The sequence below is a fragment of the Miniopterus natalensis genome, chromosome 1 (genome assembly GCF_054644295.1).
Source record: "Miniopterus natalensis isolate mMinNat1 chromosome 1, mMinNat1.hap1, whole genome shotgun sequence".
Classification (NCBI taxonomy): domain Eukaryota; kingdom Metazoa; phylum Chordata; class Mammalia; order Chiroptera; family Miniopteridae; genus Miniopterus; species Miniopterus natalensis.
This window is the reverse complement of record NC_142081.1, coordinates 173,927,488-173,951,660: the sequence shown is the minus strand read 5'-3', so window position 1 is coordinate 173,951,660 and position 24,173 is coordinate 173,927,488. Positions and strand designations below refer to the sequence as shown.

General features: G+C 47.0%; 1 protein-coding gene across 1 annotated transcript; it reads right to left on the bottom strand.

The window, feature by feature from the left end:
* Nucleotides 1–4,954: 4,954 nt before the first annotated feature.
* LRRC66 (leucine rich repeat containing 66) lies at nucleotides 4,955–22,230 on the bottom strand. The gene is made up of 6 exons (XM_087828077.1): nucleotides 21,741–22,230; nucleotides 13,439–13,608; nucleotides 8,377–8,569; nucleotides 6,657–7,237; nucleotides 5,403–6,530; nucleotides 4,955–5,338 (listed from the first exon to the last, which is right to left on the bottom strand). Exons 1-6 carry the CDS (start codon nucleotides 22,228–22,230, stop codon nucleotides 4,955–4,957), a joined length of 2,946 nt encoding a protein of 981 aa, XP_087684203.1.
* Nucleotides 22,231–24,173: the final 1,943 nt, after the last annotated feature.

Here is a 24,173-nt window from a genome sequence, read left to right as displayed (position 1 = left end):
CCTGGGAGGGGAGCAAGGCCGCTGTCTGCAGCCACCATGTGGTGCTGGGAGGAGGCAGGGAGGCAGGGGCTGTCCACAGCAGAGCAAGTCCAGAACAAACGATACGCCAGCTGCTAAAATTTTAAAAAGTAAATGAAATAATAAATGGGAGGTCCATTTTCGCTGTTACCTACTGCTCTTATGACTATAGATGTCCCAGCTGCCTGGCACCAAGTGTGCCCAGGCGACCTCAGGGGACAGGCACTGTGGGGATCAGGAGAGGGAGAAGCACAGGGCATCCTCTGATCCGGATCCAGATCCGGATCCAGAGGGAGCCACAGAGAGTGAGAATATGGAAACCCTGCCCCTCAAAGCTGGTTCTTGGGGCCCATCTCAGATGGCAGGGAGGCGCAGTTTAGGCGGGGAAGGTGGAAAGCTCAGGCTGCACCTAGCCACCAGGCACCACCCCGTGTCCGGGACAGTGAGGACACCGGCATGGTGGCGGTCACTGCCACCGGCAGCCCGTTTTCTTGGGAAGGAGTGTCAGGAAGTTGCTGTGACATCCTGGAAAAAATGTTCCCTAAATCTCCTGAGTGGCAGGGCCTCCCTCTCAAGCCAGCAGCCAGCCAGCCAGAGGGGAGGCCAACAGCAGGGGCGGAGGCCGGAAGGGTTAGGATCTTCCTCGGTGTGAATTCTGGTGGGAAACCAGGGGCAGGGTGCCCTCAGGCATCAATGTATTGATCTGTGCTTCAGTTTCCCCAGGGCAAGGTCGGAAGAAACGGTGGCCCTTCCAGCTCTGATCTCACGGTTCTGGAAACGGCTCCCAACTGCAACAGTGCTTCCCTGCAGTCATTCCAGTTGTCTCTGTCGGCTGTGAGGAAGAACAGAATGACAAGTTTGGGGAAAAAAAAGAGGGAAAGCGAGTCCGTTATTTCCTGCGTAACTGTCAGCATTGCTTCTCAGCAGCCAGCCTGCGGCGGGCATTCTTACTGAAGGGTGTGTGCGTGACAGGCAGGGAATGTGATAAACGCCAGTAAATTGACGGGAGGCAAAGTGCAAACATATCTATAGCGATATCGACACGGTGTCCGTAGAGTCTGAAATCAGGTAACAGTGTTTTACTTTTTTCAAGTAGAAGATATTCGTGACAACACTGTGTATATTCACCTGTTTCTGGATTTTGTGGACACCTGTATAGCTACCTGATTTTATACATGTAAAATTATTATATATCAGATAAAGTGCATATGCTATATAATATATACTCTCTATATATGAATACATGTATATATATGTACATACACAAATGTATATATGTTTATATAGAAGGAGTGCAAAAAAAGCAAGTAGGGCAAAAACATTAATGAGTGAATCTAAAAATAGTCAAAAAAAAGTGTATGTAACTCTAGGAGTTACCTAAATAGCAGGTAACTGCTATTTAAGTGGTCAAAGCATGGCATTTGAATGGAAAATGAACTTTTAAATCAATGAAATATAAGAAATGACCACAATATTTGTATTAGTTATTAAGGGCATTAAATATAGAGAAAGACTTGACTTTACATGAATGCCCTGAGGGATTATTTTTCAGTTTTGTTCATTTTAAAATTTTATATTTAATTTGAAAAGCATTTCTGCCCTGGTCAGGTGGCTCAGTTGGTTGGAGTGTCCTCCCATACACCAAAAGGTTGAGGGTTTGATCCCTGGTTGGGGTGTGTACTGGAGGCCACTGATCAATGTCTCTCTCCCTTCCTCTCTCTAAAATAAATAAAAACATATCCTCAGGTGAGGATTTTTTAAAAAGCATTTCTAATTTCTCTGGCAGATTCTAGGCAGCCATTGCAGGAACCCATCCCTGGGTCACTCCTTGCAGCTACACCTGCTACTGAATGGTTACAAAGCTCCATGCAGAACCGGCTGAGGCTCTGCTAATCCTTCTTGTTTGTTAGCGATGCCTAACTACTCTTCATTAAAACTGAAACGTCAACTCTGTTTATTTTGATAAAATAATTGACCGCATCAGGATTATTTGAAATTTGACTTTAAGTTCTGTTCAGTGTTTGATACTGGAATGCAGGGGTGGGAGGTATGTCTAAAACATGATCCTGGCTCTCGAGGAGCTTACAGTCTAGGACCAGACTGCATTAGTCTAAGGACTGACTTTCTCGTTCTGGGGATAAAATTGGAAGGTTTTTCTTTTTTTCTTTTTTTCTATGAAGGTGTGGGTCTTTATGCTGCCCCCTGAGGTAGGGGTAAAACCCCAGTAAGCTTTGATGCCATCTCCAGCTCTTCTGGGTGGAGCACAGAGCGTGTCGAAGAGCAGGGAGGGGGCGCTGTTCTGACGGTCAGAAGCCTCCTAGCGGTACCCAGTGCTCACCCTGTTGCCTTGGCCACCCTGTGGAGAAAGTCAGAGGCCCTCCTTGCATATGGGATTAGTGGTGTAGTCAGAGCTTGAGCATCGACCTAGCATCCAGGAGATCGCTGTTCCATTCCTGGTCAGGGCAGATGCCCAGGTTCTGGCTCGATCCCCAGTGGGGGGTCGTGCAGGGGGCAGCCAATGAATGACTCTCATCATTGATGTTTCTCTCTCTCTCTTGCCCTCTCCCTTCTTCTCTCTGAAATCATTAATGACATTTTTTTTTTTTTCTTAAAGGCTAGCTTTAAGGGCCTGAGCTGCCCTGGTACAATCACCTCCCAAACCTATAAAAACTATGTGGCAAAAAGTTAGTCCCATGCTTACATTTCAAACATAATTTGGGGACCTACATTTAAGCTACTATTTAGCAACCGGGTTTCCTCAGCCAGCTTTTTGTCTCAAGACCCCTGAGGACAGTATGATGACTGAAGAACTGGAGTCTAACGTCTTGGTGTTTTAGGGGGGAGCAGGCTCCTGAAGGAAACTATCCGGGACACAGCTTTGTCAAAAATAATGTAATTCAAAGCAGAATGAAGGCCAAACAGAAGTACAAGGTGTGCATTTGGGGAGCACAGAGAGAATGCTGAAGGTTGATTCTGGAACAGCAGGTGAGGCTTCATAAAGACGGAGCAGCTTCTGAGCCTGGTCCTGAAGGGTGGGCGGGACATCCACAGGCAAGTGATAGGGAAACAGGATCCCTGGACTCAGGAAAGGCAAGAATTCCAAATACTGGATGGAATAAAACGATACTAGGAGGAAGCAAGCTGCCAAATCCAGAACGTAGGCCACTCTGCAGGACAATTTGCCCTGTTTCTTTAGCAAGTCAACGGCCTGGGAAGAGGTGCTGGTGGAGGGAAGATTAACTAGATTTAAATACCCTGCTGCACCTCATGGTAACAGAATTCCCTGCCCTCCTTCTCTCCCTCACTCCCTTCCTCCCTTCATTCCTGTATTTGACAAATGCTTAACTGGTACTCACTATGTGACAGGTACTGGGTTAGTCAATCAACACTGTGGACCCTAACCTTATAATGCCTCTCTGGTTGGCCCTTTTATTTCTGTGTCCCCCCACCCCATCCCCCTTCTCTAGCAAATATCCAAATTACAGCAGTGGTCTCCCTGTTAGTCTCACTCTCTCCAATCTCATACCTTTTCCACAGTCTGTAAAACTAATATGAAAGTTGATCTGGAATGAATAAATCCCACAGAGCCTGGACAGAGGCCACCTGGTCACTGCCCTCGGTAGGAATGCCAGAGGAGGCTGCTTCATTGAGGGCAAGCTCTGGACTTTGCAGAAAAAGAGACAGCCCACAGAAAAAAAATGACAAGATATGTGGCGAAGGCTTTGGGGAGATAAGGCGCTTAAAAAAAATGTGTTTATTGATTGCTTTTAGAGAGAGAGAGGAAGGGGTGGGAGAGAGAAACACTGATTTGTTTTTCCAATTACTTATTCACTCATTGATCCTTAAGGCCCTTCCCCCAAACTCAATCACCTTCCATCTTAACCTACTTTCCAGATACACTCTAAGTAAAAACAAGCTGCCTTCTATGCAAACACCGTTCCGACATACATTGGCTGCCCCCACCCAGACTGCCACAGTCAGTGTCTCCCAGGGTCGACATACAGGAACTCCCACGGCACAGAGCCCAGAGGCTACTCAGGCACAGGACAGAGGAGTCCGAGATCAGTCAGAAATTTTAACCAGCTTGCTGCATGGAAGTCATGATACTCTTGACCGAGAAAAAGATTATAGGAAATCATGATTGGGAAGGAAAATGATGAATTTATGTCCCGGGAGGATCTACGTGAATTTGGGCAATTGGGGGTGAGAGTGAGTCTGGAAGTCGGGAGGGAGGTTGGACCTAGTCGTGCAGACCTGGGCGTCATCCATCTAGAGCAGGTCGCGGAGCAGCAGGGCCCGAGGAGAGGGGCAAAGGGGAGATACAGGAAGACTAGGAACAGGCCCTTGAGAAGTGCTCTTGAAGGGCACGAGCAGAGGCGGGGTGTCAGGAAAGCAAAGGAGAAAGGGTCAGAGAAGCAGGGCGATCGACAGAGGCTCACACAGCTCATGAGGGCCCTGCCCGCACGTCAGGCCGAGGAAGGGATAAGCAGGGATAATGGTGCGGTCCCCCTTTCTTTTACAAAAAACATCACTTCTCTTCTTGAAAATTGGTTTTTAATTTATGCTTCGTTCTATAAAATGGCCCAACATTTTTTTAAAGACTTTTGATTGATTTTTAGAGAGAGAGGAGGCGGAGAAGGGGAGAGAGAGAGGGAAACATCCATGTGAGAGTGAAACAGACCGGCTGCCTCCGGCACGCCCGGCCGGGGATCGAGCCTGCGACCCGGGCCTGTGCCCACCGGGAAGAGCCAGCGGTCTCCCCGCGCACAGGATGACGCCCAACCAGCTGAGCCACAGCAGCCGGGGCCAAACGGTTTAACTTCTAACACAACGTATTAAAAATATTTAGAAATTCCCTGAATCCCTCCAGTTTCGTAGTCTCATGATCAGTCTCCCAAAAGCTCTGCTGTTGTCTGCAGAATTTGTTACGATCTGTTCAGCCGGTCCACCGAAGCGCTTCCACCTGCGCTGAAATGCCCCTGGCGTTCCCTTTGATCTCCCAGCCGAGCGCCCCCTTCGCGGGAGCCGAGCTGTCCCCACCCGACGGCCAGGCCCGCCAGGCGGCCGGGCTGCGCTTGGCTGCAGGCGTCGGGGGCCCTTTCCCTCGCTGCAGCCGATTCTCCTCCGGCGTCTGCCCGGCGTCCGCCCCTGCAGGGCCCGTGTGCTGAGGGGACTGGCTGTGCTTGGAGCTCTGATTCGGGCACCTTGCTTGGACCCTCTTCAGAACTCTCCCCGCGCCTCCCCTTTCACCCCGAAGGGCTGGCTCCTCGCCGCAGGGCTGTGCGAGTCGTGCTGGGCTCATGTCTCTGGAGTCACGGTCCTCCGGGGGCGCCCCCCCACTCGCGGGCCTCGGGAGCCCTCAGGCTGGAGGGCATGCTGCCCGCCTTGCAGTCTCGTTGTGAGGGTCTTAGGTCCTCCCCTGGAAGGGTCTCAAGAGGGGCATCGTCATCCGTGTCTGCTCCCTGAACGAAACGCTCGCGCGGACAAGCGTCCGAGGGGCTCTCCGGCCAGGCGGCCTCGCCAGGGCCCGCGGGAGCTGCAGCGGAGCGCGGCGTGGGCGGCGGCGTGGGCGGCGGCGTGGGCGGCGGAGCACCCGCACGGAAGAACTCCAGGTCTCGGAGGGAGCGGTGCCAGTGCTCGGCCTCAGCGGGCACGCCCGGGACCGCGTCCCCGGGGGGACTGTCGCCCGGGGACCCGGGCAAGGTCCACGGGCTGTCACGTTTGTGGCTGCTCCAGGCATGTTCCCTTCGACTCTCGTACAAGCCAGAGTCTGAACCAGAGTCTGAACCAGAAATGGAAGGTCTTTCCAAGTGCGCCTCCTGGTTCTCACATTCCCCCCGAGCCTTCTGGGGGGCGAGGTTGTCCTCGAGGCCCTGGGCCGGCGGGCCGCTCCAGGGGTCCTGGCCCTTGCCCTGCGGGGGCTCGCCCGCCCTCGGGCTGCCCGCGCCCCCGGCCTCTGCGGCCACGCTCCCTGCGTCCCCCGAGCTTGCCGAGCTGAGCGTGAACAAGGACCCTTCGTCCGAGTCGGAGCCGGAGCCCGCGTCCTGCTCGCGCCGCGTGTCGGGCGCGGGGACCTCCCGCCCTGCGCCCTCGCCGGTGGGGAAGGCCCGCAGGTCCTCGCCGCGCCCCGGAGGCCAGGCCGGCGGCGACGGGCCCCGGGGTCCGAGGTCGCTGAGCGAGGCCCACCGGAAGCAGGCGGGCCCCCCTTCCCCGGCGCCGGCCCCCTGGAGCCGCTGCGGGGCGCGCGGGGAGCCGACGGGAGCGCGCGCCGCGTCCCCGTTCCCGCCGGTCCCGCCGGTCCCGCCGGTCCTCTGCGCCCGCCTGCACGCCCGTGTCTGAGAGAGCGCAGCCGCCACGTCCCTGGGCAGCGGCGGGTCGAAGTCACTCAGGTCCCCACGGACCCAGCCAGGGGCAGGTGTCACCGGGACGCCCGCGGCCGGCTCCCGCAGAGCGCCCCCCCGGGCCCCCGCGTGGTAGCGGACTTCCAGGGCAGCCTTCCCGCGGCCGCCGTCCTGCGCGGCCCCCGGGAGCGCGCCCCCGACCCCGACCCCGACCCCGGCCGCGCCCCCCCGCCCCGCCCCGGGGTCGCCCCCGCCGCGCCCCCTGTTCCGCCTGCTGCCGGGCCGCTCGCTGCCCACTCCCGGGGTTCCGTCAGCAGTGTCAGCAGCCGGTGGGAAAGGGCCTTGGGTCTCACAGGGGCTTAGACCACGGTGGGCTTGGTGCGGATCGCCCCCGGGGCGCGGGGTGTCCCCCGCGACCCCCACGTCGTCGTAGAAGCCCTCGTTGGAATAGGCGAGGTCGGGAGCGGGTCCTTTCTTTCTGCACCGCTGTCGCCACAGCCGGTCAATATAAGGCCTGGCGAAAGCCCCCAGGCAGAAGGCCACGGAGAAGGTGACGAACACGGCCAGGCAGACGGCCAGGGCCAGCCCCGGGGGCGCGGCCTCCCCCGCAGCGGCCCGCGCGGCCCGGGCGCCCCTCGCGCGTCTCGGCCGCTCGCGGGCGTCGGGGCTGGTGCGGTCGGTGCCCGGCGGGGGTGAGCGCGCGTCCGCTCCGTCCGCTCCGTCCGCTCCGTCCGCTCCGTCCGCTCCGTCCGCTCCGTCCCGGGGGCTCGCAGCCTTGCTCCTTGTGAGGCTTTTCCCGGGATTCAGGTCGGGGTGAGGAAGCCGGGTCTCCCTGGGAATTCTGCTTTTGGGAGCCCACCGGTCTGCCGCCTCGAGCCCTGAAAGCGGTGGGTAAACACATTGAAATGAGAGTTCAGGGGTCTTAAGAGCCCCCGTGAGCCCCCCTCAGCCGCTGTCTAGCTGAATGGAAAGCGCATTCTGCATGACGACCCGCAGCTTTGCTGCCCCGTGAGCGAGTCTCGGGCCAGCCGTGTGCACACGACTCACGTGCATTCACACCCGGCCCCAGGCTCAGGCCTGCTGCTCGGCCCAGGAGGGGGGTGTTTCTCAGGCTTCTTGCCCCGTGGCCACCCGGGGCAGGAAAGAAGCCAGGCTGCAGGAATAGCCCCATTGCTTCTCCTTCACCCATCCCCTGACCTACTGCAGAACCTTGGGTCAGCCCCCTGCAAACCTGCCCAGCCCTGCCTAGGTGGACAGCATCATTTCCCCAGCACTCCCGGAGCCGGGCTCAGCAGGGATACCCAGGGTTCTCCCTGGCCCCTCCCGTTCGCCCTCCGCGCTCAGATGCCAGTGTGGCTTTGAGAGAGGAATGGGACAGGCGTGGTGGACAACACCAGGACTTCCCTCTGATCTTGGAGGGTTTCTACACCTGGGAGGCATGGCCGTGTTCCTACTCTAGTGTTGGTCTTGGAAAGAACAGAGTCCAGGGCTCATTTAAAAAAAAAAAAACACCTGACTTTCCCCTCCACCCTCCGGTTAGGAGTTTGAGATTAAGCCAAGATAATAGCAGAAAAAACTTTCCAGAATGTTCAGCTCCAGTAACATATTCTAGCACTTTGGGAGGGTGGCAGGGAACAAATCAAAGAAAAATATACATTTGAAATATGTGTGTTTTGTGTCTGTGTAGGATTATGTTTTTAGAATGTTAGCAACCATTTTATCATGTTTCAAGTTTTAAAAATTCTCTCCTTATGAAATTTCCAGTTTTGACCAAATCCAGTGGTTTCTGACATAGTTGAACTAGGTTTCTTTGACCATGTAAAGAAAACCATTCATGAACTGAATGGAAAACAGTCGGAAACCAACGACTGTTCTCTGACATAACCCAAGGCTGCCCAATGCCACACAATATCAATCTTGCTGTTGTTGTTTCAAATGAGATCAAATTTTTCATTTAAAAAAAAAAATGTTAGGTCAGCTGGAACCCTTGCAGAGAGTAGAGGTCCCGCTGACATACCGATGATAGACTTGTTGCAAATTGCATCCCACTTTCTCCTCCAGGATTCAGAAATGAAACTCCGGAAGACCGCCACGCTATCGTCGCAGTGCCATTGGTTACCGGCCAGGCCAGCCTCCAGGTGGGGAAGTTCCAGGGCTATGGCCACCATGGGCAGGACGGCCGTCAGAGCATTGTTGCTGAGGTCCACGACCTGCTCGAGAAGAAACACAGTTGGGGCAGTCTGTGAGTAAAGACATTTAGACAACAGACGAGCTCCAGCTATTGCTTATATCCTTATGGAGGCAACAAGAAGTTAGCACTGATGCGGGAGTCAGTCAGAGGCTCCTGGGATTAAATCTCTGCTCTGTCTCTAACGGCTCTGTGAGCCTCAGCAAACCCTTTGCACTCTATGAGCCTGCCTGCCTGCCACGGGTGTTGTTAGGGTTAGATGTATGCAAAAGCCTCAAGCATGGTGCCTATATTAGATGCCCGATCATTTTCCCTTCCTTCTTTCCTGCGAGCTGTGATTTGTGCTGTCAGATAAAACCTGGACTCCCTGTTGTTATCAAGGTCTAGAATTAGATGCCAGGTCTAGAATGTCTGTGATCTTGAAAGTGGCAGAAGATACTGAATCACAAGGACGTACAGCACAGAACTGGCTGAGCAGATGTACTAAGGAGAGACCTTCTGCATTAAGGGTGGTTGTACATTTCTCTGCATTCACGCTACTTAGTACGCACGAGATGACTAATTTTTCCAGTCTCATTGGAAATGAAGGGAAGCACAGGGAACAAAAAGGATTCAGTGGCACTGGAGACACAGAGAAGGACCTGTTGAAGGTGGATATGGCAGTGGGGTGATGCAGCACTGCTGTGGGCCAGGCATCCTACTGGGTGCTTTACATATATCATCTCTAAACCTCCCAACAAATTCCTCACTTCCCTCTTTTTTTTACAGAGGAGGAACTGAGCTAGGACACACAGCATATACCACATAGCCCCTAGTGGATAGCAGGTGCTCCGTAAATAGTGGAGAAAGGAATGGATGAATGAATGAACGAAAAGGTAGAGTTGAAACCTGACCCGGCTTCACTGTGTGCCTTCTACTCCACAACACACCCTCTTGGAACCTGAGCTCCCATTGCACTGGAGTGAGGGGCTTGGTGGAGGAGGCCTGGAGTATGAGGTTCCAGAGTGGGATCTTGGGGTTTGGGGAGAGGCAGATGGTTATCAGAAGAAGAGAAAATCATAAAAGAAATCATGAAAATCTTGCTGGAAAATAAAAAGGGAGCTGTGGATGAAAATCAGGCTGAATGTTATCTAGGTCAACGGTTTTATAAACATCAGGGAAAAGCAGCATGGATTCCCTGGGTTATATAAATTCCTAAGAGCTGATTCAGTGACTCCAACAGCACCATCACGGAGACCACTACATGCCAAATCAAATTCTCCCTGAACATAGGCAACGAGGCCTACTTTCCCATGCTGAGTAGCCAAGCAGTCTTGGCTCCCAAAGGAAGGTTGCCAGCAATAGGAAGCAGGAGACTGGGACTGGGAAGGAAAAACCCACAAAACTTTTCTTTGGCCTGGTCTCGCCTAGGAGCAATACTTTTCTTCTGTACCCCTCCTCCACAACCAAGTGAAATCCTCTGCTGCTTTCCAGGTAGCTGTTTTCTTTTTAGTACAGGTCTGCATTTTTTTTTTCCATTCTAGCAGCTGTGATATTACATTGAACTGAAAGCAAAACTGGAAGGTGGCCAGAAAACTAATACGATGATTCAGGAGAAATAATTTCTGAGAAAAGATGAAAACAGAACAGTCCAATATGGCTAAGAAACAGCTGCCCACCATCGGCGGCAGGAGAGTATGTTAGAGAAAGACTGGGCGAAGCACACGTTGCAGCACAAATCACCGAGTCCAAGAAGAACAGAGCAAGGTTAAAGGGAAGGGTGCTAATCTGAAATGCCAATGAAACTGAATTGGTTCTATCTAAGCCTGATGATGAAGTCATAATTTGAAAACTATCTGGCTTCTGAGGAGATTCCGACATTGCGCTGTGTGAGTATTAAACGCATCTCCTGAGGAAGGCAAAAACATCTGTTTTAATATGCAGCTTTCTGGTACCAAATATGTTCACCCTGTTCCAAAACCACTTTTTAAGTTGTTGCCAAACATGTAGAAAGAATAATAGAGAAGGAGAAATTGTATAATTCTGGGCAGTTCAGGTGACTTGAGAATTACAGATGACTGAAATCATTCTTGGGATTGTTTTTTAGTTTGTTTGTAGCATCTGTCACCTGTGAGCTGCAGGAGACTTATAAAGCACAATACAAACACATAGGAAGCAAACAGACATAGGGCAATGACACACACAAATACCATCAGTATACCATATACTAAATGAGGTCCCCAGGCAATGTGACAGCCTGTGTGTGGTGGATTGGGGAGCACTGCCACACTAAGCGAGCTCTCTCATCTGCTCTGATAACCGGCAGATTCTAAACAGTCCCCAGGGATCCTGCCTTCTGGTATTTATGCCCTTGAGAAATCTCCCCTTGAATGTAGGCGGGCCTGCGACTTGGTTCTAACCATCAGAATAGGGCAGAAGCAATGGGCTATCACTTCGATGATTACTTTGCTTGAGAGCGTAATGTTCTTCTTACTAGCAGGCTCTCTCCTTTGGGCTCTGGTGCAAGCTACCGCGCTGTGAACTGCCCTATGGAGATGCCCACAGGGCACAGAACTAAGGGCGGCTCAGGTGACAGCCAGTAAGGCACTGAGCCCTCAGCTGATGCCCACAAGGAACTGAATGAAGGTTTCCCCTTCATTTCCACGGGAGCTTGGAAGTAGATCCCCTCCAGCTGGGCCTTCAGGTGAGAATCCAGCCCTGGCCAACACCTTAACTGAAGCCGCTTGAGAGGCCCTTAGCAGCGGATCCAGCCAAGCCTTACCTGGACTCCTAGCCCACAGAAATCGTGAGATAATGTATGTTTGTGGTTTCACACTGCTAAGTTTGTAGTAATGCCTTACGTAGCAACAGGTGACTGACGCACCTATCCGTGGTCATCATCGATTCATTCATTTCTTTGTTTATTCAATGTGTTTTTAACTATGTATCATGTATTAGACATATGCTAAGCAGTAGAAAACAAAACGAACATGCTATATGTCCTTTAAGAGCTTACCATCTAGTAGAAGGGCTATGGGGATAGAGGCATTAACAACTAACCATACTTAAAACTTAATTTCTTCAGTTAGACAAGTGCAATGTGAAAGAAGCATATCATATTATAAGTGTGTATAAAAGGGCAACTAATTCAATCTGGAGGCCCAGGGAAGGCTTCATTGAGAAAGTAACATTGGAAGAATTAACAAGAGTTAGCTTTTCCAGGCAAAAGATTAACAGGTCAGAGAGAGCAGCAGCCAGGCCTTTGTTGTGGAAGCTGAGAATAAACTTTAAATAAGAAAGTTATATTTTAAATAAGAAGTGACACAATCAGATTTGAATGTTAAAAGAGTAGGGTTCTGTGGTCACTTTAGAACTTCTACATGTAGTCTACATTTATGAAGAGCTTACTGTAGTCCAGGTATGGTTCGAAGCATTTTATATGTATTAAAACATTTGTCACAAAACTCTATGAGAAAGGAACCAAACCATCTCCATTTTACAGATGAGAAAATTGAGGCACAGAGAGATTTGGTAACTTGCCCAGGATCAAGTGGCTGGCAAGTGGCAGAGTCTAGCTTTAAGCCCAGGTAGCTGGACCCAGAGTCCACCTCCCTCGCCACTGCTTCACTGGTCTCCTTTTGATAGAGAAGGGAGTTGGGGGCACTCTGGTTGAGAGGGGGGAGTTGGACATTTATCCTGTAGCTGTGCTTGAATATCACTTTACATAAAGCTGGGAAAACAGCAGCTGCCTGTGTTGATGCTGTCTGATAGGACAGCCATTAGCCACATGTGGCCGTAGAGCATTAAAATGTGACCAGTCCAAAGTGGGATGGGTAAGTGCAAAACACACACCAGGTTTTGAAGACTTAGTATGAGAAAGAAAATGTAACGTATCTCATTCATAATTTTTATCTTGATTAGGTGTGTAAAAGGTAACATTTGGGTATATTGGGTTAAAATTAATTACTAAAATGAAATTCACCTGCTTATTTTTACTTTGAAAATCTAGTTACTAGAACATGTAACACTGCATCTGTGGCTCACACTGTTTCTGTGGAATGATACTGACCTGCATGAAGAATGGGGATGTGTGATGGAGGTTATGGGATGGGGGCTGAAGCTTTCTCTAAGGCTTCTCCAGGTGCCACAGCTGGAGGCCACCCTGCTGTTTCTAAAGGAGCATGGAGGGGAGATTTTACAATGTCCCCTCAAAGAGGAGGGGTTGGGGGAAAGTGCTTGGAGGAGGAGGGGCTGAAGCTGCCAAAACTAGAGCAGAGCTCTGGGGGTTCCTCACCTCCACCTCACCTCACACCTTCAGTGAGATTAAGGGCCAGGTGCTCCAAAATGTGACACAGATCCCCTAGCAGGAAGCTGATGTTTAGAATAGTATGTGGTTCCTGGGAAGTGCTGCACCAGGATGAGCTTCTATCATTACCATTTCTGCGAGTCCATGCCCAATTCTGGTATGCAAGCAACAGGGTCACTGGCTCTCAGAGGCCCATACAATCCTGGGTCACTGACATCTCGGCATCCCTCAGTGTGGTTGAGAGGAGCCTCCCAGGTGTCCGGAGTGCATGAGGCCCTCAGGATTCTGACTGCCCTTGTAGTCAAAGATTTAATTGCTTGCCAACTGGCAAACGGAGACCTGGGGTTGGGTTTAATTTGATTTAGAAAAATAATGTGCCAATTGTTGCTGCTGAGTATTATGTTCGAGCAAAATTCATGTCCACTACTGAGACCTCTGATTTTTAAGGCAAGAGAGAGACTTCAGCAATTTTGGGGGACTCTTAAAATAGACTCACATTTTTTGATTAATAGTCAGTACTACTGGACATGAAGAAACTCTTTAGTCTTCTAATGTAATTGCCCATATGTCTGTGTATTTGAAATATTATAAAAGTTATTTTATAACCTGTAATTTTTTGAGGTCCTTGAAGGCTTCTGGATGAATTCTGAATATCTTGTTGTTTCTTAAATAGAGGTTCTCCAATTGCAGGCAGTTGTGGAAATCAGGCACACCAATTTGCAATATCTCATTAAATGACAGGTCCAAACTCTGTAATGATTTCAGTTTCCACAATCCTGTTAAAATTAAAAAGCAAATTAAAATATTGCCCTGGTCAGTGTGGCTCAGGTGGTTGGGTGTCAGCCCGTGCATTGAAAGCCTGCTGGTTTGCTTCCTGGCCGGTTGGGGCACGTGCCCGGTTTAGGGGCTTGGTCCCTGGTGGGAGGCATGCAGGAGGCTGCCGATCAATGTTCTGCTCTCGCATGGGTGTTTCCCTTTCTCTTTCCCTCTCCCTTCCCCTCTCTCTCTCTAAAAAAAAAAAATCAAAAAAAAAAAAAATCAATGTTGAAACAAAAAAAGCAAATTAAAATACAAACTGGTGATATTGACTGTGGCATGTTTGTAAGGATGAAAGATTAGAGATACCTAAATGGTTGTCTCAATAGAGAAGTGGTTAAACAAAACCTGTAAAACACTGTGTAGTCCCAACAGAGAGCAGGATAGAGCAACGTGACTGCAAGAGGGAAAATGTTAAGTTGCTGAACAGTATAGACTATAATTGTAGGGTTCTTAGAAAAAGGGCCATTTGCGCCCATACTCATGTTTTTTGAGTGAGCAGGAAAAAAAGGCCTGGAAGGAGGTGAGCTAAGCTATTGGCAGCACTTACACTTGGGAGCAGGGTGGTGGGGCGCAGAGGGCTTGGAGAAGGAAGGAAACTTTATTTTTATTTTATATGTCTTCAAATTCTTTCTTTCAATGAGCATGTGCTAATTTTATAATTAAAGCATCAATTGTATACTCTAACTTTGAAGAATAAGTAAATATTTATTTGATTGAACTACGGAAAAACTGAGTAGTTGTTTTGATGGTTTACTTATGTGGATGAACTCTGAGTTTTCAGATGTTCTTACTCTATTTTGTAGCTATATCTTTTCTTTTATCTACTTATTGTTAATATAACTATTTTCTAGGCATTCTTGTATTTTTTAAAGGTAGTAAGTTCCAGCTAGATTTTGTGTTCTGGCAAAATAATCTAATTGGCTTTGTATTTCACCTGATGCCAGAGAGCCACCAGGAGGCCCATTTGGCACTGAAAAGAAAGCTTTAGATGAGGTGCCAGTCACAGCAGTCTTCCAAATGTGATTTACCATGTGAGCCCCGCAAGGAAGCCCTGCAGTTTTACGTTTCCTTCTGCTCTGTTCTCACATGTAGTCTGTGGCTTTACCCAACTGTTACATAACAGATCAAGGTGGTTCAATTCCAGAAGGGTTCCTTCCTTGCCTACTGTCTTCAGGGTACTCACTGTGAGACTGATTACGCAGAAAGGTGATGACTTAGCTGAAATGGCTGTACGTCTGTGTGATCATACGTTCATTTCAGCTCTGCAGACTAAGAAGTGATCCTTAGGACAACAACTCAACCAAGACATCAAGGCACTTGGTGCTGAGGACAAATATAGCATAGAATCCTTGTGCCTGGTTGAATGACAAAACCTAGAAAATTTACTAGTTATGCAAAGCAGTCACACCCTTCCATCCATCCATCCTCTCCATGAGATGATTACCCTTCGGGGCAGAGTTCAGGTCTTTGTGGACTCCTCCAATGCCTGGAATATGACATGCATTCAATAAACCAGGGGTCACAGTGTTTGGCCTGCACAGAGATTTAAAAGTTATTGAGCCAATGATAAAGATTCAATTAAAAAATTTGCATTTCTAGCCCTGGCCTGTGTGGCTCAGTGGGTAGAGTGTCGGCCTACGCACCAAAGGGTCTTGGGTTCTATTCCCAATCGAGAGCACGTACTGGGTTGCAGGTTCAATCCCAGGCCCGGTAGGGCTCGTGAGGGAGGCGACCGATTGATGTGTCTCCCTCACATCCATGTGTCTCTCTCAGATCAATGTTTTTCTCTCTCTCCACTGCCAACCCCTCCCTCCCTTCCACTCTCTAAAAAAAAAAAAAAATCAATTAGCCCTTACTGACTGGAGTCCTGCGAGCTGCCCCACTGTCCTAGGCACTTCGGTGTTCCCCCACTGGAGAAAGTGCTTCCTTGTGAATGAAGAATATTCCTACATGTTTTAAAATGCAAACGTTGGGTCTGTGAGGGGGAAATGCAACCCGGACACCACCAGGAGAGGAGCCGTGGCTTCCTTGACGTTCCTGAAGCCCGCCTGGCTTCCCCGGGGGCAGAGCCTACGGCTCCCTCCGTTTCGGGCGCTTAATTGAACTGACTACGGGCTCTGGCCAGTGAGGGGAGCTCATGCCTGGAATTGGAGTAGAAGGAAGAAATTATTTCAAAACCTCCACTGAATTGCATACTCTTTTTGTGCTCTGAGCATTCCACAAACATCTCCCTTCAATCTTCACAAAGCCCTGGGGGTTCTTACCATTTTGCAAATTGCAAAGCCCAAGTGCAGCAAGGTGAGAACTTGCCCTGTGTCATGGTGGGTGGAATTGTGGAGCTGGGGTTGAAAAAAATTAAAAGACATGGTCAAGGCCCTGAAAGGTCCCTGGGGTTTAGAAGAGGGAAAAGGCGCCTGGGGGCAGGGCTCGATGCAAGGGAATGGCCCCGGCCACGGAATATATACAATTGCCAAATATTTTGGGGTTGTTCAGTGATCCTACTTGTATCATATAGCAAACGGGGTACTTAAGTTGTTCAGTTTTATCTGGCTCTGTTTGTGACTTTTGATGTGACTCAGGAGGTATCACTTAAGGTCTCCATGCCTCAGTTTCCTTCCTTAAAAATTGTTTCTTGTAGGTGGAATTGAAATCTATCTTTGATCACTATGGTCTTCAAGTATTTTGAACTCAGTGGAAGCCACGTGTCACAGTTTTTTTAAAAAAAATATATCTTTATTGATTTCAGAGAGAGGAAAGGAGAGGGAGAGAGAGAGAGATAGAAACATCAATGATGAGAGTCATTGATTGGCTGCAGCCCACAACCCAGGCATGTGCCCTGACCAGGAATCGAACCCTGATCGCCTGGATCCTAGGTCGACTTTCAACCGCTGGGCCACGCCCGGCTGGGCCAGGTGTCACAGTTTTGATTACTGTTCAGCAAACATTCACTTTAGCGTGAGCAGAATATACTTTCTCATCCTGTTGCGTTGTTTGGCCATGTGACTTGCTTTGGCCAAGGAGATGTTAGCGGGCATGACGTGAGCAAAGGTCCGAAATGTGCGCATGTGGCGGGGTTGCTGTCTTGGATTCTGCCAAGGAACAGTTATGAAAATAGCATGCCCCGGTTAGCCTGCTGATCCAAAGACAGTGACGGGACCTTATTTGTTTAGGATCATCAAGGTGGACTTGGGGAAGTTGAGAAGTCTTCCATGATTCTTGGCTGCCATTCTCAACGGGGGAAATAAGTTCTTTTAAAAATTTGCCTGATGAATCGATGCTGAGGGTATCCAGGCGAGTGAAAGAGGTTAGGAAGTGCATTAGCTGGAGCTTGGACATCAGAGGGTAGAGTCTATGTTTCAAAAGAGGAGAGTCAGCCCTGGCCGGGTAGTTCAGCTGGTTAGAGGGTTGTCCCCATACGCCAGGGTTGCAAGTTTGATCCCTGGTCAGGGCACATACAAGAAGCAACCATTGAATGCTTAAATAAGGGGAACAATAAATTGATGTCTCCGTTTCTCTCTCCCCCACTGTCTCTCTAAAATCAATAAATTTTTAAAAAATTTTTTTAAAAAGAGAGGAGAGTCAAAGGTTGGGAAGAAAATAGGGAGGCACTTTTGTGGAGACGGAATTATTTATTGAACTGTTTTCTGATGATCACATAGGCCACGGGAGGCAGGAATTTGATTAGCCTTTCCATTTAAGAGACCAGAGGCAGTTTTATTACTTCCAAGAAATTATCTCAGTGCCTATTAGAAAAAAGGCCACAGAAGGTATGCCCAGACATTACACCACCTTAGAAATATTCCCTTGGACTACGAACTTCCTAAATGTTCTCTCAAGTACGATACCTGATAACACAGAACAATAATATTCAGGGGTCATGGCTTCAAGTTCATAGAGTATTAAGATTTGGAATAGAGTCTGAAATGGTCCTAGATATTTATTGATAAGGCCAGCCCTTAACGTAGTCAAATTTATAGAGGTGAGCCAAAGACCTTGCCCTCTTAATGACACACATTCATTTTGTTACTTTACAACCTGAACTGGTTTTGAAAATATTGGTTACTGGTATTCCCATAATCCAATAGCAATCAGAATGAAATGCTTAATTCTCTAAAAATGAAAAGAATACAACATACTTTTGTTTTCACAGTACATGGTTATTATTATTTTTTACTCCACTAGTTTTAAAGTCAGGTATTATTTCATCTCATTTCTGACACATTTATCTCTCGGCTTCTGAAATTTAGTATGTTAATGTCAGGCTGTCAATGCTTTGTCAACCTAACTGGAATCCCAGTAAGATGCTGGTCCTGAAAGATTTCCAGGCACTCTGTGGGCACTCCAAAAATACTGCCTGATGAAGGTGGGATAATTTACCTGGAGACCCGTCTATTGTTTTAAAATTTTAAAACTGATTTTCCATTATTAACACTGTACTCCAAAAATATGGGAGGAGGAAGGTAGAATGATCATTAAGGTTAAATTCATGGCTGGCTTCTGTCTTGTAAGCTGCATTGGCTGGCACCTCCTCTGGGTATTTGCCCATCATGAAACTTGTTGGTGACATCACAGCTGACTCTGAGGACAGGACGGGCTAACATCGGGTGAGTCACTGATAGTTCACCCTCACCAAAGTGGGTTTCCTGGGTGACACCGACTCTGTTGGCTCTATAAACTGTCACTGTTTTAAGACCCATGGGTCGTGATTTCTAAAGGTACACATGTGCTTGCAAAGCCAGCTGCTTGATGGCCGCTTTCCGAGGTATCTCCAGATTATTATTTCAGATAAAAGCAAACACCTGTACAAATAGTCAGACACAAATGATTCTTGGCTCAGGAATGACAGTGGGCTGGGAGTCCCATCTACTGCAATATTATTTAACATTTTAAAAGAAAACTTGAGATTCCAACGAAAACAAATTTATTATTTGCTTCTAAATAGATTGTTGTTCTCTTTGTGCAAAGAGAGTAGTAATAACTAATTTTTGCAAGCTGCTTTACAAGGTTACAAAGTACTTTTCGCATATTTTAATAGCTATCACTTATGCCAAATACTATGCTAAGTTAGGTTCCTGAGATACATTTTTTTCCTTACTCCTCAGGACAATTCTGAGTAAACACCACATTACCCAGATGTTACCTTTAAATAGGCTTGGAATGGAGGGATCAAAAGAGCACAGTGGAAAGTCAGAAGCCGCCTGGCGCTCCAGGCAGCGCCTCTGTCACCAGCCTTTCCCTGCAAACGGGGTTTCAAAGCCAGAGTTATCCAGCTATTGCCACGGAACCACAGAAAGGGCAGGGGTGTTAGAGGGGACTCAGTCTAGTAAAATCGGAAAATGTTGATTTTGGAAAAATTATCCACATTACAAAACGCTGTGGGTAAGAGGATTCTGAGCGCTCCCCAGGTAGATTCTGGGCTTGCGCTGGACTTCAGCTCATCTGTTTCCGTCATCTCTGCGGTTTCATTTGCTAGAATTCTAATGGGATTTCAGACAAAGGATTTGTTACTTCCTTTCCTTTTCTCCTTTGCAAGTTTAACATCTTTCCTGATACTTTGGGAGGCCAAGTTTAACTCAGGAAAGGAAAAGGGAGCTGCACCTGTGTTTTATAAGGCTGTCTGGTCCTTGAATGGAATTGCACTTGCCCTAACCCCCAGTTAGCCCTGGGAATTCATCTGCCTGAAGGAGGGAGATACGTTTAGCATTCCTCTGTTTACTCTCGTGGTGGGATAATATTTGACTTGTCAACCTCTTACCGTTCTCTGTTTCCTTCTTTCCCTTTCTCTCCATTCAAGCACAAAGCTCTGTGTTAAATGCCCCCAGGGAGGCGCAAAGCACAGGAGTCTACGAGTCTTCTGGCTTTTGTTTTCCAAAGGCCTAAACTTTTATTTTTATTTTAAAATCTTATTGTATTTGATTGTTTCCATCACCACTTATCCCCTGCATGCCCTCTTCCACCTCCCCTCGCTGCAGTCACCACAGTTGTCCATGTCCATGAGCTCGCTCTCTCTGTTTCCCTCAATCCCCCCACCCCCAGAGCTGCCAGCCCGCTCTCTCCCAGCCTGTCTCTGTTTTGCTTGGTCCTTCAGTTTGTTGTTAGATCCCACACGTGAGGGAGATCATATGGTGCCTGTCTTTCTCTGACTGGCTTATTTCACTCAGCATAATGCTCTCCAGGTCCATCCCTGCTGTCACACAGGGGAAAATTTTCTCCCTTTTTACGGCAGAGTGGCCTAAACTTTTAGAGGAAAGGAATTTCTAGAACTAGACAGAGGATTTTAAAGAAACAAAAAGGGGAAGAATTTTCTCCAAACTGAAAAGACTGAAAAGAAATGTTCTTTGGTTAGTGGGGGTGAGGGACAGATGGATGCATACAGACACAGACCCCCCCCCATCTCCCCCAACACACTTTGATGCCTTGTCAGGATGTAAGATTCTAGAGCTGTGGTACGAAGCTGGGAAAAGCAGAGGAAAGCTCGCAGAAGACTGATGTGAAGTAGAAGTGCCCCACACCCCGCCCCCAGCTGATCCCTGTGGAATTCTGGCTCAGAATCAGAAACTGTTGAGTTATAGACAATAAAAGGTTATATCTCCAGTACACTTGAATTTGTGGGTTGAGATTCACATCTACTATACTAGTTAAAAAATGTTATATCTTACGGATATGTATAGCTATGATATTCATCGAAGAGTTATAACAAACAAAAAGGAAATAACCTAAATGTTATATGATTAAGTCAATTATATGTATATATGAAAACTATTTAAAATATTATTTATGCTTAATTAGATAAAATATTCAAAATATTCTGTGATATGAAAACACAAGTTATGAAATATTATGGAAAGATAATCCAATGTGAAATAAAAATATATACATAGACATAAAGAATAAACTTAAAGAATACATTATAGGACTTCAATTTTTCCCTTAAAATTTTTCTTCAGATCCTAATGTTCTACAAATAACAAGTATTCCTTTTATAATAAGAACAGTACAATAAACATTGTAAAATAAGATGCTATTAGTTTACACTTTACACTTAAAATACTACACGTTGCTTTTATGGAACAGGTCAGGGAGGGAAGCCTCCTACCCTTCTCACAATTCTGCTGATAAGACAACTGGCATAGTTCTTTCACCCCTTCGGGCTTTTATTGTCAGAAATAATGCTTAAAACAAGACCAGAAGCTGGAGAAAGAGCCAAAAAATAAAAATATGAAAGAAGTGAAAGATGAAGAAAACTAATATGCATTTTGGGGATGGAGAAAAATGACAAAATCCTCACACTTCCTTTCGGAGCACAGTGTCCTACATAAAGTCAGCACTCAGCAAACGGTGACCAAGACCAAAAGCAAACAAGGAAGGAAGTCGTCTCGCAGTCCTGACCGCAAAAGGGGCAGCGGAGGCCCTGGCTAATGACCCTGATACATTTTCTAAACGAAACGTTGGTGGGTTAGCTGAGGAACTCCAACACGGAGGTTGCTGACTGTCAGAATGGATGAGAGCTTATTGTAATAGGAGGGTATGTGGACTATCCTGGAGAAACCAGGAATTCTGATTTTGACTTGGTAAGAAAGTTTTTACATATTAATATATAATATTAGCATATTTCTAGTCTACACTTGGAGGACAACTGGATAAGTAGAAACAAAAGATATTCCAAAAAAAAAAAGTTACAAATATGGCAATAGTTTTAGTTTGAATTGTGTTACACATTGTAAGTGCCTGGACTAGTTATTTCTCAGCATTTGCTATATTTAGTCATAAATTTATGATAATCAAAGTAGCTAATTGAAAATCATGCCTTATTATTTAGCACTTAAATGCTTCCTAATGTCTCGACAAATCCACCTGTTATTACTGTAAATTATAGTGATGGGAGATTAGCATTGACTATAAATTCCACATATTATAATTCAAATTCCAGGAAGAAACTCCTTTTATTATATTTGCTTGGATCAAATTGCTTTGCTCAGCCATTTCCTCAAAACTGAAAGCAAACATGGAATTCTCATTGACATAAAACATTAACCCTCCAAGTACTCATTGTTTCTCGGTCCAGTCTCTCTCTTAAGGTTGTACTTACCCTGGGGAATGTCACTGAGTTTATTTCTTTGAAGAATCAGCAGCTTTAGATGTGGAAGCCCACTTCTCAAGCGGCTTCTGTGGCGTTTCACCCCTGAGGACTTCGGACTGGGTAGATCCAATGAGAAGGAGTGGATGGCGTTGTTGCTGAGGTTTAATATTTCCAAGCTGTGTAAATGGGCAAGAGGGCTGAAGCTTATTTTCGATATGAGATTGTTACTGAGGTCCAGACGTTTTCTGTTCTGTTCTTCTTTCGTGGGCGATTGTAAGAGGACCCTAGAGAAATTGGAACTCACATCCACTGTGGCTGCTGTCTGTGAGATGTCCCCAGGTGTATCCTGCTTTCCAGTAAAGGCACAATTTGTCAGAACATATCCATTCCACTGGCACTCAGAACTGAAAATACTGCTTTTTCTTGATGGGTTGGTCCTTGTTCCAGTAAAATAAAGACTTAGAACCATGGTAATGACTCTAACACATAGGTTTTTCATAATGCCTGGAGAAAGCAAAATTGACTTATTTATTACAGCTAACAGCAAATAAGCAGAAAATTTACTTTTCAATTTAAGATTGAGGAAAATTATCTTGCCTTGATTGTCAATTTAAGTGAATGTTTGATTTCTTAGAAATTTATTAGAAATAACATCATTAAAGTGAAGCTACCAAAAAGGGTATAGCTATAGTATAAAATTACATTTATGTCACCTTCTAAAGAAAGACTCCCCCAATTTTTCAGAAAATACATATTTACTCGGGCCTCACCTCTGTGCCTGCTTTTCCAGGACCATTCACAATGCAGCCTGCTCGGGAGTGAGGGAAACCTACCAAGATCAAAGGCTTCTCTGCCTCCTTGCTGGTCATTAGAACAGAGCAAAGTCTAGTGTCTCCAACACTGTAATCAGCCACGTGACTTAACTGTGTGAGCAAAAAGCCACCCAGTTACGTTGAACTGTGAAACTGTAAGGGTGGAAAGTTTAACTCACAAAAGATTTTTTTAATGACTAGAAGAACCACAAGCTTTGTCTCCGTGGCATTTCAAATGCTTTTGAAGTCATTTAGATCTGCCCAACATAAATAAGAGGGGTTATAAAAGGATGCTCTGCCTCTGAACCATGGAGACGTAATAAGATATAGAAACTTCAAGTGTCTTTTCCACCAAAGATTTGAGAAGCAATTAAATGTTTTAAAACAAGTATTTACACCTCAGTGGCTAAATATATACACAAAGTTGTCTTTTTTTAAAAATGAGTAATTTTTGTAATTTGTTTTAATGACACTAAATCCCATTAAAAAAACCAGTAAGCGTACAAATAACCACATTATTCAGTATGTAGGTTTGCAACAAATCGCCCCGGCCCGCCTGCTCTGATGGCAACCAGTTCATCACTAGTCTGAAATGAGAGAGTGGCTGGACTTTTTCCTGCCACAGCCTCGAGTTTTCTTTTCCTTGGTCCATCCTACGAGATTCCAAAGGGTTATTTCCCCGCAATACTGTTTTCCTCGTGCCATTTTCTCATTCGAAGCCCTCAGAGGGCTCCTAGTGCTGGCGTCCAGATCCGCAGGCCGGCCTCCCGCGCTCTCGAACCCCCGGCCACTTGGGCGCGGGGCGGCTGCCCGAGGCCGCCTCGGGCTGAATGCAGCTTCTGCTCACTCCCGAGGCCGAGCTCAGCGCCTTTTCCTCCCCTCACCCAGATCCTGCGGCCTGAAGGCCCCTTTTCCAGCATTAGCCTCGATTTTGTCTTTTCAGAAATCTTTCAGTAAATATTTACCGAATGAATAAATGCATTAGTAGCGTTCAGCGTGACAGAATATCAGTATTATCCCACACTGCGATTTCTTTGTTTTGTGTCTGTTTTAAGCTCCCTGACAGAGTGAGCTCCTAGAAGGTAGGGGCCATGCGTTCCATGTGATATACTGGATATGGAAATTTCCCCCTCGTGTTTTACATTTTTAATAGTCCGCAGTCTGTTGTGGGGCGATGCTCTGTTTGGATGGATGAATGCATGGAGCGAAGGAAATTACCCTGTAACTTTTAAACCTTGGGTTCATCCAAGGTCGAGTCTCCATGTTGTGAAGGGCATCTAAATTCAGGTACACATGGCCATGAACTGCAAAGGTGCCCTGTAGCCTGGAGAAGTGACTTATTTTTATAGTGTGGCTCTTATGCAATACCTGAAATTCAATTAATTTCTAGTTGGAAAAGTATTTGTTTCTATAACTGAAAGCTGCAATCATTATATAGACAACTATATACCAAACTAATACAGTATCAGCAATAAAAAATATAGTAATTCACAGGCATACACTTTGCCGTACTTAAAAGAAACATAGTTAAAAAATTCTTAAGGGGACATAAGTTAAAAGATTTTCACTGACCTGGTTCTTCCTAAGTTGAAGAGATCTATACATTAACTAATAGATTTGAGTTCAAAAC